Source organism: Chiloscyllium plagiosum, chromosome 31 (assembly GCF_004010195.1).
Source record: "Chiloscyllium plagiosum isolate BGI_BamShark_2017 chromosome 31, ASM401019v2, whole genome shotgun sequence".
Taxonomy (NCBI): domain Eukaryota; kingdom Metazoa; phylum Chordata; class Chondrichthyes; order Orectolobiformes; family Hemiscylliidae; genus Chiloscyllium; species Chiloscyllium plagiosum.
The window spans coordinates 3098193-3110913 of record NC_057740.1 but is presented as its reverse complement, the minus strand read 5'-3'; the positions used below and the strand labels follow the sequence as shown (position 1 = coordinate 3110913).

The window sequence follows — 12721 nt, the reverse complement described above, 5'->3', positions numbered from 1 at the left end:
CATCAAATCCTTAACTACTGCGGTTTGATGAAGAGATTTGGTAGGGTTTTATATTTCCACAAAAGTTGTGCTTTCTGAGTTTATCTCAGCCCATTCATGGGTGATCTCCGTGAGCATTCCAACAATCTCAGTCAGTGGACCTCAATGTTAAATGCTCATTCCAGAAGAATTTAAACTCTGAGCTAAATGAAACAGAATGCATTTTAATGTGAAGTCAGGAATCTGTTGCCAAAGTCCCACCAAATATAAGATGTGATTTTCCTCTCATTAAACGGTGTTGACTCTTTCTAATTGCACTGTGATTTTTCCAGAACTGCTGTTACTATATCCTTCGACACACTACCACAGAATTCAGTAGCAGCAGTGTGTACTATCCACAAGATGCACTGCAGAAATTCACCAAAGATCCTCAGACAGCACCTTCCAAACCCACAGCCACTTCCATCTAGAAGGGCAAGGGCAGCAGACACATGGGAACACCACCAGCTGCAAGTTCCCCTCCAAGCCACTCACCATCCTGACTTGGAAATATATCGCCGTTCCTTCACTGTCGCTGGGTCAACATCCTGGAATGCCCTCCTTAAGGGGCACTGTGGGCCATTGTGAGTGTTTGGGTGAGTGAGTGATTGAATAACTGAGCAGTTGAGTGCAGGTGAGTGAATAGTTGTGGGGAGTGAGTGAGTTACATTAGCTCTATCCATTCTGCGAATGTCCCCACCAGTGGGTGAAGATAAGGAGATGGTACAGTTGCCTCCATGTGCTCCAACCTCATATCCTTCTCTGAACTTGCAAGAAAACATATTGTTTGCCATTTTGTTCAATGAGTTAACTAAACTTGTTACTGGACTTAAGCAAGGTTCCCCATGGTAGGCTCATTCATAAAGCCAGGAAGTATGGGATAACAGGGAGATTTGGCTGTCGGGATTCAGAATTGGTTGGCTGACAGAAGGCAGAGAGTGGTTATAGATGGAAAGTGTTGAGTGGGGTCCCGCTGGGCTCTGTTCTTGGGCCTCTGCTCTTTGGAGTTTTTAGAAATGACTTGGATGAGGAGGTTGAGGGGTGGGTTAGTGAATTTGCAGATGACACAAAGGTTGGAGGTGCCGTCGATAGTATTGAGGGCTATTGCAGGTTGCAGCGTGACATAGACAGGATGCAGAGCTGGGCTGAGAAATGGCAGATGGAGTTCAACCTGGATAAATGTGAAGTGATGCATTTTGGAAGGTTGAACATGAATGCTGAATATAGGATTAAAGACAGGATTCTTGGCAGTGTGGAGGAACAGAGGGATCTGAGTGTGCAACTACATAGATCCCTCAAAATTGCCACCCAAGTGGATAGGGTTGTTAAGAAAGCTGATGGTGCTTTAGCTTTCATTAATAGGGGGATCGACTTTAAGAGCCGTGAGGTTTTGCTGCAGCTCTACAAGACCCAGGTGAGACCACACTTGGAATATTGTGTCCAGTTCTGGTCACCCTACGGTAGGAAAGATACAGAGGCTCTGGAGAGGGTGCAAAGAAGGTTTACCAGGGTGCTGCCTGGACTGGAGGGCTTGCCTTGTGAAGAGAGGTTCAATAAGCTCGGACCTTTCTCTCTGGAGAGAAGGAGGAAGAGAGGAGACCTGATCGAGGTGTACAAGATAATGAGAGGAATGGATAGAGTCAATAGCCAGAGACTTTTCCCCAGGGCAGGATTGACTGGAACGAGGAGTCATAGTTTGAAGATATTAGGAGGAAGGTTTAAAGGAGACGTCAGAGGTAGGTTCATTACTCAGAGAGTTGTGAATGCATGGAATGCGTTGCCAGCGGTGGTGAGGGAAGCAGAGTCATTGGGGACATGTAAGTGACTGCTGGACATGTACATGGATAGCAGTGAGTTGAGGGGTGTGCAGGTTAAATTACTATATTTTACATTAGGATTAAACCTCAGCACAACATCGTGGGCCAAAGGCCTGTTCTGTGCTGTACCTTTCTATGTTCTATGTTCTAAAAGCTGTTTTAAGTCTCTACCAGAGTCTTTTAAACTTTATTCACATATTCACTAATATTGTTCTCAACTGAATGACTAGAGAGTACACTAACTCTGTAGCACAGCATTGCTGAAGTATTCTATTTATTTGGCAATCTTTTTAAGTGTGTATTCCTGAAGTACTGTAAATGTAGAGCTAATGTAATATGAGCATTAACACTTTCAGAATCATTATACAACACTGACTACTTTGGCACTGATCCTCGCCACAATTCTTAACTGCATCAAATTCCTCCTTTCACATCAGGAAAGGCAGGACCTTTGGAGAGGCAAGACTTTACCTCAGTTCCTACTCACCCCGTTACAGTATCCGAGTATCCTGGCAATTCTAGCTGTATAGATAATAAAGGAGGAGATGCTGATGGGTCTTCCCAATGTTTATTAACTGTGCTCTTCATTCCCCTGACTCATTCCCACTCAGCCCAACCATTCTCTCCCAACCGTTCATCCACCCACCTACATTTCCCATATTACATCAGTACCTACACTTTATAAGCACATCATTGGTATGAACATTTTGGAATTTGCTGAGGTTTAGGAGTCCATATGTTGATAATGTACAAGCAAGCACACATATACATCCATACACACACACACCTGTCCACGTGTGCGCGTACACATCTGCATGCAGGCAAACACACACACACTTACACATGCACTCCCTCACACCCAAACACACGCAACCACACACACATGGTCATACACACAAACACATCGACACTCGTGTATGCATATACACCACACACATGCACACACGTCCATGTGCACACACTAAAGGGCTTTGTCAGTGATGCGTGCTGTGTTATCTGCACAATGAAGATTGTCAGGAAGTGTGTGCTTGTGTTTGCCATGGCACGGGGTCTAGTTAAACCAATTTATCCTTCCTGTCCCGTCAGAGGTTCTCCAGTCTTTACAGCGGTCTTCCTGCCCAAGAGGGCAAACTGCTTTGAGCCTGTGGCAGGTGACAGGAAACATTTCAACCCCCTATTACAGTCTTTATCAGATTCCATCTGAGTCATTCACCAGTCATGAGTCTGAAGGAGCAGCTCAGACAGCGCTATCAGAGTGTGGTGACGGGATACTCAGTGAAAGACATGTGGATATTTATATCTCTCATTCCCCTGATGATACACACCATTGATTCTTCAATTCTTCAGCCTCCAGGTAAGGAAAGTTTTGCATTGAATTGTTATTATGCAAAGAATTACAGTAAAACATCTTAAAAATGCTCAGAACTCAGAACAGCTTCAAGCTCTCCAGAGAGAGAGGAACCCGCCTGAACATGTACCTGGTCTCTAGCAATGACATGAATTTCAAGAGGATTGAAAAAGGAATGCCTGAACCCACGTTGTAAGGATTTAATAAATGATTTTCTACTTTTTAAAATCAGAGTTCTCTTTCAGGATTTTTTTGATGGATATTTGTTCTAAGGAAATCCCTTGTGTCAATATTGTCCAGTGTTCAGTCCATGGTATGTTGCCCATATTGAATATTCAGCGAAACTGTCTCTGCAAGATGATGCCCCCGGTCATAATCTCTTGGGAGAAGTTGCATAACTGCAACAAGCCAGGAGACACATTGGTATAGTATGGTATTTCTATCTCAAACCTCTCTTTTCACAGAAAATGGTGTGTGCATTATCATTACGTTTTGAGTTACCCAAGTTAGCCACTCTGCATACAACTCCGTTCATGCATAGCGGTTAACTGTTCCCAGCACTATCATTAAATCATGCTGATCCCTTAGTGGTACTTGTGCACATCATCTGGGTGATAGTCCTCTCCAAAGGAGTGTTATTCCTGCATCAGTCATTATTGCTGCTCACTCTGCTGTTGTTTGATTTGTGTTGGAGGAGAGCTGGACGTGACATAAAAAACATGGACACTCTGTCTGGAGCAGCCCGGGTGTGCAGAGGTTTCTCATGGACACTCTGTCTGGAGCAGCCAGTGTACAGAGGTTTCTCATGGACACTCTGTCTAGAGCAGCCCGAGTGTGCAGAGGTTTCTCATGGACACTCTGTCTGGAGCAGCCAGTGTACAGAGGTTTCTCATGGACACTCTGTCTGGCGCAGCCCGGGTGTACAGAGGTTTCTCATGGACACTCTGTCTGGAGCAGCCAGTGTGCAGAGGTTTCTCATGGACACTCTGTCTGGAGCAGCCCGGGTGTACAGAGGTTTCTCATGGACACTCTGTCTGGAGCAGCACTCCCCATCAAGAAAGTAGAGGAAGTTACAACATGTGACAGTGTAGATGTGTATGTGTGTGGTTGTATGTGTGTATATGGATTTGAGTGATGTGTATGTGTGTGTGGTTTTTTGTGTGTGTGTGTATATGCATGTATACAGATATGCGTGTGTGTATAGGCATTTGCATGCAGACTGTATGTCTGTGTGACATTGTGTGTGCATGCACATAGAGTGTATATGTATGTGATGGTGTGTGTGTGGGGAGGTGGCTGTGTGTATGCATGCATCTGTGTGTGCGGATGTGTACATGCATATATATACATGATGTGTGAGTGTTGAAAAATGTGGTGCTGGAAAAACACAGCAGGCCAAACAGCATCCGAGGAGCAGGAGAATCGAAGTTTCGGGCATAAGCCCTTCTTCAGGAATTCTTTCAGGCTTATGCCCGAAACTTCGATTCTCCTGCTCCTCGTATGCTGCCTGGCCTGCTGTGTTTTTCCAGCACCACATTTTTCAGCTCTGGTCTCCAGCATCTGCAGTCCACACTTTCTCCTAAGTGATGTGTGAGTGTGTGTGTCGACATGTGCAGTTTGACTGTGATAGACCAAGGATAAGCACAAGGTGTTATTGAAAGTCCAGTTCACAACTTCAACTTCCAGTTCCAAACCCAAAAAGAAAAGTACTGATTAACAGTTGACAAATCCAACAGACCATTGCACTGGCTTTACGTCTGCTGATGTCCACAACGCTGGTACAACTTTCACCTTCTCAGGACCTGGGCAAAAGCCTCTGCTGATGGTACACAGCCTGTGTGCTGGACATCAGGCAGCCTGAATTGAATTGTTTTCTTATTTGGATTCAGCTTCATGTGGTGAATTCTGTCAAACAGTAGCATGAGATGGTCCAAGTACAGCAGGACCTGGACTATATCCATGTTTGGACTAATAAATGTAAGTAATATTTATGCCACAGAAATACTGGTCAATATCAATTTCCGGCAAGAGAGAGTCTATTCATCATCTCTTGACATTAAATGGCATTACCATTGCAAAATCCATCCCTCCTGCTCTCCCCCCACTACCCACTTTCTGACCATCAGCTTTAATCTCAAACTGAATTGGACTGGCCACATAAATATGGCCAGAGAAGCAGGTCAGAGGCTGGGAATCCTGCAGCAAATAACCCAGCTCCTGACCCCCTAAACCCTGTCCACCATCTACAAGGCACAAGTCACATGTGGGATGGACTATTCCCCACCTGCCTGGATGGATGTAGCTCCAACAACACTCAAGAAGCTGTGAAAGCAGCCGCTTGCTTGACCCTGTATCCACAAGCATCCACTCTCTACACCACTGATGCTATCTATCTGCACCCTCCAAATCCACGACCACTTCCACCTGGAAGGACAAGGGCAGCAGACACATGGGAACACCACCACCTGAACGTTCCCCTCCAAGCCCCTCACCATCCTGACTTGGAAATATATTGCCATTCCTTCACTAATGCTGGGTCAAAATCCTGGAACTCCCTCCTTCACAGAACCCCAGGAACTGTGGGGTTTAAGAAGGCAGCAAAGCAGAAACAATTAAGGCAATAACCTGTCCTTCCCAGTGAGGTTCACATCTGTAGCAAACTGGAACAATGTCAGACAGGTGGACCTCATAGAATATGTGTTCCCTGATCATGGCTGTTAATCTGGTCCAATCAGGGAGACCTGGCTGACAGATAAGAGCAGGAGTGTCAGGGATTCTGCTCACTCTGAGAGCTGCCTCTGAGCTAACAGGGGGCCGGTGTTATGTAGTAAATAAAGGGTGACTTGGTGATGGGATGCTGGCCTTTGTGGAATTGTTTCACTTTCCACGAATGAACAAATCATTCAGATAGGGGGAGAGTCCTAATGGGTGCAGGTACTCTGGATTTACAGATATACTTGTTAATTCTCTTATTCAAGTTAATGGGAAATTGAGACTGAACGTCAGAACAGCCTAAAATTGGAGCGTAAAACTAAAATTGAAGCGAAAGCTAAAATGTACTGGTCAAGATAATGAGAAAGCAGTGGGACTGAGAGCATTGGCTGGTGTTTGTAATCTGCAGGTGTGACTGGATCTGGGAGTGCTCTCTGGACAATAGGAATCCTGTGGAGATTCCCTGGAAATTGCTGTGTCTAACAGTGACTCCGAGCAGCGTACACTCAAATATTAGATTAGATTAGATTAGATTACTTACAGTGTGGAAACAGGCCCTTCGGCCCAACAAGTCCACACCGCCCCGCCGAAGCGCAACCCACCCATACCCCTACATTTACCCCTTACCTAACACTACGGGCAATTTAGCATGGCCAATTCACCTGACCTGCACATCTTTGGACTGTGGGAGGAAACCGGAGCACCCGGAGGAAACCCACGCAGACACGGGGAGAATGTGCAAACTCCACACAGTCAGTCGCCTGAGGCGGGAAATGAACCCGGGTCTCTGGCGCTGTGAGGCAACAGTGCTAACCACTGTGCCACCGTGCTGCCCATTGTGACTGTGGATCATCCAACTCAGCTTTCGTCAATCCCAAGTTCCTGAAACCTGTTGCTATATATCTCTGGCTGAAAGGATGATGTGAATGCTGGTGTCTGTCTTCTGCAGGGCATTCTGGACTGAGGGTCAATCCACTCATCAAACGATATGAGGGTTTATTGTACAACAGGGACATTGTGCGGCATCAGCTTTATCGTGTGAAGCGCTCTGACCATGAGGAGGAACCATTCATTCATCTGCAATTCTCTGCTCACCAAAGGTATTTCCCAGTCTCCTTGGAGGGGGCAGGGATGTTCCTTCTAGATCTTTCTACAGGTTTGTCCCACTGAATGAAATAAGGGCCTGAAATCTTAGTTTTATTTGAAGATTACTCCCTCTTAGACTGTAAGATCATAAAATAAAGAAGGAGATTTAGGTCATCGTATCTGCTGCACCATTTGATGTGTTTCTCAACCTCATTCTTTTGCCTTCTCCCTGTAACCCTCAATCCCCTTAATCATCACGGGTTATTGCTGTGTTAATGGCTTGGCCTCCACAGCCTTCTGTCGCAATGAGTTCCACAGATCCACCACCCTCTGGCTAAAGAAATGCCTCCTGATCTCAGCTCTAAAGGATTGTCCACTCTCTCCAGGCCGCCCAGTATTCTGTACATTTAAATCAGATCCCCACCCCCACCCCCATCCTCCAAATCTCCATCCAGTACAGACCCAGAGTCCTCAATCACTCCTCATACAAGACCCTTATACCCGAGATCGTTATTATTAACTTCCATTGGACCCCCCCTCCAAGTCCAGCACATCTCTCCTTAGATATAGGGCTCAAAGGTGCTCACCATGTTCCAAATGTGGTCTGACCAGAGCCTCATACAGCCTCAGCAGTGTATCTCTGCTCTTGTAATCTAGTCCATGAGTGGGACCTACCCTTTCCCTAGTTGCTCTCTTGTTCCTAAAAGATAAGTATAAGATACTTTGGGATTCTCCTTAATCCTACTGACCAAGGACATTTCATGGCCGCTTCTAGCCTTCCTCATTCCATGTTGATGTTTCTCCTGCTTCCTTTAAACTGCTCAAGGGCCCGGTTAGATTTCAGCCTCCTTCCTCTTTTTGACTCAGTTCACAGTTTCTCATGTCATCCAGCGTTCCTGAATCTAGCCTTCCTTATCTTTCCTCCTCATGGGAACATGCTGGTCCTGAATTCTGATCAGTTGCCCTTTAAGAGACTCCCACATGCCCAGATGTGGATTTACCCCCAAACACTCAACCCCCAATCTAATATCTCCAGTTCCTGTAGCTATTGTTGTAATTAGCCTTCCCCTAGTTTAGCACCTTCATCCGAGAGTTAGTCTGATCCTTATCCTTGACTATCTTAAAACTTATGGAATGATGGTCACACTCCCAAAATGTTCCCCCACTGAAACTTCAATTACCTGGCCATGCACAGTCCCCTATACAAGGTCTACTGCCATTCCTTCCCTTGGTGGACTATCTACATATTGTTTCAAAACATCCTCCAGGATGCCACTTAACAAATTTTGCCCCATCCAAGCAAGTTTGAATCATCTGATACTACAACATTTTACCATGATCTGCTCACATATCTGTTCCCCCATCTCTCGCCAGCTATTGGGAGCTATGATATGGAGGTGCCAGTGTTGTACTGGGGTAGACAAGGTCAGAAGTCACACAACACCGGGTTACAGTCCGGCTGGTTTATTTGAAATCACAAGCTTTTGAGAGGTGAAGTCACCTGATGAAAGAGCAGCGCTCCAAAAGCTTGTGATTTCAAATAAATCTATTGGACTATAGCCTGGTGATGTGTGACTTCTGACTTTAGCTGTTGGGAGGCCTATAGTATGACCCCATCATCGTGATTGTACCTTTCGTATTCCTAAGTTCTACCTATATTGCGTCGCTGGAGAGCCCTCCCAGACGTCCCCTCTTAGTGTAATTGTGACATGCGCCTTTATCAGTAAAGCAACTCCCCCAGCCCTTTTATATCCCTCACTCTCTCTCGACCTCTCCTGAAACATCTAAACTCTGCCAATCCTCCTCTTCTCTCAACCAAGTTTCTGTAAAGGCTACAATATCGTAGTTGCATGTATTAATCCAGGCGTTAAATAAGTACATTGAGACTGCCAGCCCTGCTGTGTTCACTAACCTGGCCCTGCCTGTTCTCCCTGTTAGATTTACTTGACGTAGTCTCTTGTCAATCACTCCACTTGCTGACCTATTGCTCTGATTCCACGCCCCTCCCCACCCCCACCCCCACCCCATTTAGTTAAAACACTCCTGAGTGGCATTAGCAAACCTCCGTGCCAGGATATTGGTGCCCTTCCAGGTCACACACAACCTGCCCTTCTTGAACCATCCCAATGACCCAGAAATCTGAAACTCTCCCTACCACAGCAGCCCCTCAGTGGCACGTAGCACAGGGAGTAATCCTGAGATTACAGCCCTAGAGATCCTGCTTTTCAACCTTTCTACATAACTCCCTGAATTCCTTTTGCAAAGAAAGGCCCTTCTGCCCACCAAGACTATACCGACACATATTACCTTTCTCAACTAAAAACCTTTTACCTCTGAGCTGTCTGTATTCCTCCATTCCCTGCCTATTAATATATCTCTTTCCTTTCTCTTTCTCTCTCTCTCTCTCTCTCTCTTGGCTTATGTCGTTAGTTCAATATAGACCTCTGGCTGCTCACCCTATCCTTTCAGAATATCTTGCGCCCGCTCAGACCTGCTTGACCCTGGCACTAGGGGAGGAGGCAAGACACCATGCCGGAGTCTCACTCACAGCCACAGAGACACTTATCTCTGCCCCTGAACTATAGAGTCCCCATCGTAGAGTCATACAGCACGGAATCGACCATGTTTCCTAAATTGAACGAGTCCCATTTTCCTGTGTTTGACCCATATCCCTCTAAACCTTTCCTCTCCATGTACCTGTCCAGATGCCTTTTAAATGTTGTAATTGTACCAGCCTCCACCACTTCCTCTGGCAGCTCGTTCCATATGCACCACCACCCTCTGTGTAAAAACGTTGCCCCTTTAAATCTTTTCCCCTCTCACCGTAAACGTATGCCCTCCAGTTTTGGGAAAAGACCTTAGTATTTCCCCCATCCGTGCCCCCTGATGATTTTATAAATGTCTATAAGGTCATCCCTGAGCCTCTGATACTCCAGTGAATAAGACCCAGTTATCCAGTCTCTCCCTAACACTCCAGTCTCTGTAACACCCTTGTAAATCTTTTCTGCAGCCTTTTCAGTTTAATAACATCCTTCCTATAGCAGGGCAACAAGAATTGTACGCGGTCCTCCAAATGTGGCCTTACCAAGGTCCTGTAAGACTTTGACTCTGCCCAGGTATGGTGCCACTGACCTGGCCGCTGCTGCTTGCCCCTGAGAGGCCACTCCTCTCCCACACCCCCTAAAACAGTCTGCCTGTCTGACAGGGTGATAGCCACAGGGACTCCCGCACTGCGTGCCCATCCTTACTCACCTTCTGTGCAGTCACCCAGTGTTTGTTGGTCTGGGTAACCCTTACTGGTGGCATGACCAGCTCACTAAATGCCCTCTCCATGACATTCTCAGTCTCGTGGATGCTCGGTACTCAGTCCGTCCACAGCTCCCAGCAGCCCACACAGAAAATCAGGAGCTGCTCTACCTGCAGGCGTGGTCACCATTACACAGATCCATCACTATCCACAGGTATCATCTTCTGTAAATCTACTCCTCAGCCCAGGGTGGGAAGGGGGAGGTTGGGGTGGGGGGGGGGGGGGGGGTCTGCTCTTTGTCTTTTTAAGTTCAATGACTGTGAAAGGCCTCACTTTGCTACTTCAAAATTCACGGAGTTTCCAAATCTCCCCTCCCCTCCAAATCTCAGATCCAACCGCACCTGCTGTGCTTTTCCAGCAACACTCTTTATCAACTCTCGAGTCTCCAACATCTGCAGTCCTCACTTCCTCCCACTTTACATCTTCTCAGAGAGAATAACGTGTGGATTGTGATCACACCTTCTACCGGGACTGCCCTGCCTTCTTCTATTCAAAATGGTAAGAATTTGGAATCATGATGTAGCCAAATGTAATAGCTACAGCACAGAAAGAGGCTCTGGACTGAAGCTGCCTCCCCCAACGCTATCAGACAGAACTTTGCAGACCCTGACCACTTGCTGTGTCAAAACTGTGAGGATGTCGTGCCTCTCAACCACCATGCTTGCCGTGGTTGTAATTTTACCAAATTTCACCTTCGCCCCCATCCAGTCCCTCGCATATCCAGCTATTACTGAAATGTGTTTTGGGTCAACACAGACTTTGAGGTGGGGGATCATGGTGTCAGGTTATCAGGATATCTGAGTGTTTGGATATTTGGGATTGACAGTGTCAGAGTATCAGGCTACCCATGTATGAGAGCTTCTGGATATGACAGTATCAGGGTATGAGGGTGGCTCAGTGGGTAGCACTGCTGCCTCACAGTACCAAGGACCTGGGTGCAATTCCAGCCTCGGGCAACTGTCTGTGTGGAGTTTCCATATTCTCCCCGTGTTTGCCTGGGTTTCCTCCGGGTGCTCCGGTTTCCTCCTACAATCCAAAGATGTGCAGGTCAGGGTGAATTGGCCATGCTAAATTGCCCATAGTGTCCAATGATGTCCAGTGATGTGAAGGTTAGGTGGATTAGCCATTGGGAACGTGGGGATAGAGGTAGGATCTTGGTGTGAGAGGGTTGCTCTATTGCTCTATGAAATAAGGGAACTGTGCTGTTGAGAGATTCGTTCTGTGCTGTCTCTCCTGCAGAAAGCTGTTGCCACTGTGATGCCGGAATGTCTGCTTCAGAAGCAGTGGGTAAACAGCTTGGAGCTCCCTGACTGGACTTTTTCTGAAATCAGACTAAAGAAGCAGGATTGGGTGGAGCCAGCCTCACACTGACCCAGGGTTTAGTTTTGCTTAGGGTTTGGAACTGGTTGTTGAAGCTGATAGATACAGCTCTCTCTCTGCTGCAGCAACAAGCTTGCGTTCTCTCTCTCTGTCTGCTGCTCGATTGTTTCTTTCGGTGTCCCTCTCTCCTGGACTGGATGGGAGCGAGCATGTAGGGAAAACCTGTTTTGCAGAATTTGTCTTTGCCAGGGGTGTGTTTATGGGATGCTGGTATGCTGGAACTGTGGATGATTATGTGATAAATAACATATTACTTTAATAGCTATTTCAATAGAGTTAAAGTGATGCCAGATTTCTTATGATTATATATTAATTGAATTATAAAAATGGAGTGTGTTTTGCTTAAAGCGGAGTAGGGGACCAACTGGAACATATCTGGACCACAGCGCCTTACACTGCCCTTAAATCAAATAAAGAATAAGGGTCCAGGCTGTCCAAGTGACACATTTTGAGGGAGTTTAGTCTGGTCCTTAACACTGGGTGTGTGGGTCTCTGGGTGTATGGGTATCTGGGTGCGTGGGTTACTGGGTGCGTGGGTTTCTGAGTGTGTGGGTTTCTGGGTGTGTGGGTTTCTGGGTGCGTGGGTTTCTGGGTGCGTGGGTTTCTGGGTGTGTGGGTTTCTGGGTGCGTGGGTTTCTGGGTGCGTGGGTTTCTGGGTGCGTGGGTTTCTGGGTGCGTGGGTTTCTGGGTGCGTGGGTTTCTGGGTGCGTGGGTTTCTGGGTGCGTGGGTTTCTGGGTGCGTGGGTTTCTGGGTGCGTGGGTTTCTGGGTGCGTGGGTTTCTGGGTGCGTGGGTTTCTGGGTGCGTGGGTTTCTGGGTGCGTGGGTTTCTGGGTGCGTGGGTTTCTGGGTGCGTGGGTTTCTGGGTGCGTGGGTTTCTGGGTGCGTGGGTTTCTGGGTGCGTGGGTTTCTGGGTGCGTGGGTTTCTGGGTGCGTGGGTTTCTGGGTGTGTGGGTTTCTGGGTGCGTGGGTTTCTGGGTGCGTGGGTTTCTGGGTGCGTGGGTTTCTGGGTGTGTGGGATTCTGGGTGCGTGGGTTACTGGGTGTGTGGGTATC

General features: G+C 47.0%; 1 protein-coding gene across 1 annotated transcript in view; it reads left to right on the top strand.

Moving 5' to 3' along the window:
* Nucleotides 1-3053: 3053 nt before the first annotated feature.
* LOC122565535 (disintegrin and metalloproteinase domain-containing protein 10-like) overlaps nt 3054-12721 on the top strand; it is a 31261-nt gene continuing 21593 nt past the window's right edge. Inside the window, exons 1-2 of the mRNA XM_043721592.1 lie at nt 3054-3189; nt 6845-6995. Of these exons, the coding sequence (XP_043577527.1) occupies nt 3054-3189; nt 6845-6995 (287 nt within the window). The remainder of the gene's footprint in view (nt 3190-6844; nt 6996-12721) is intronic.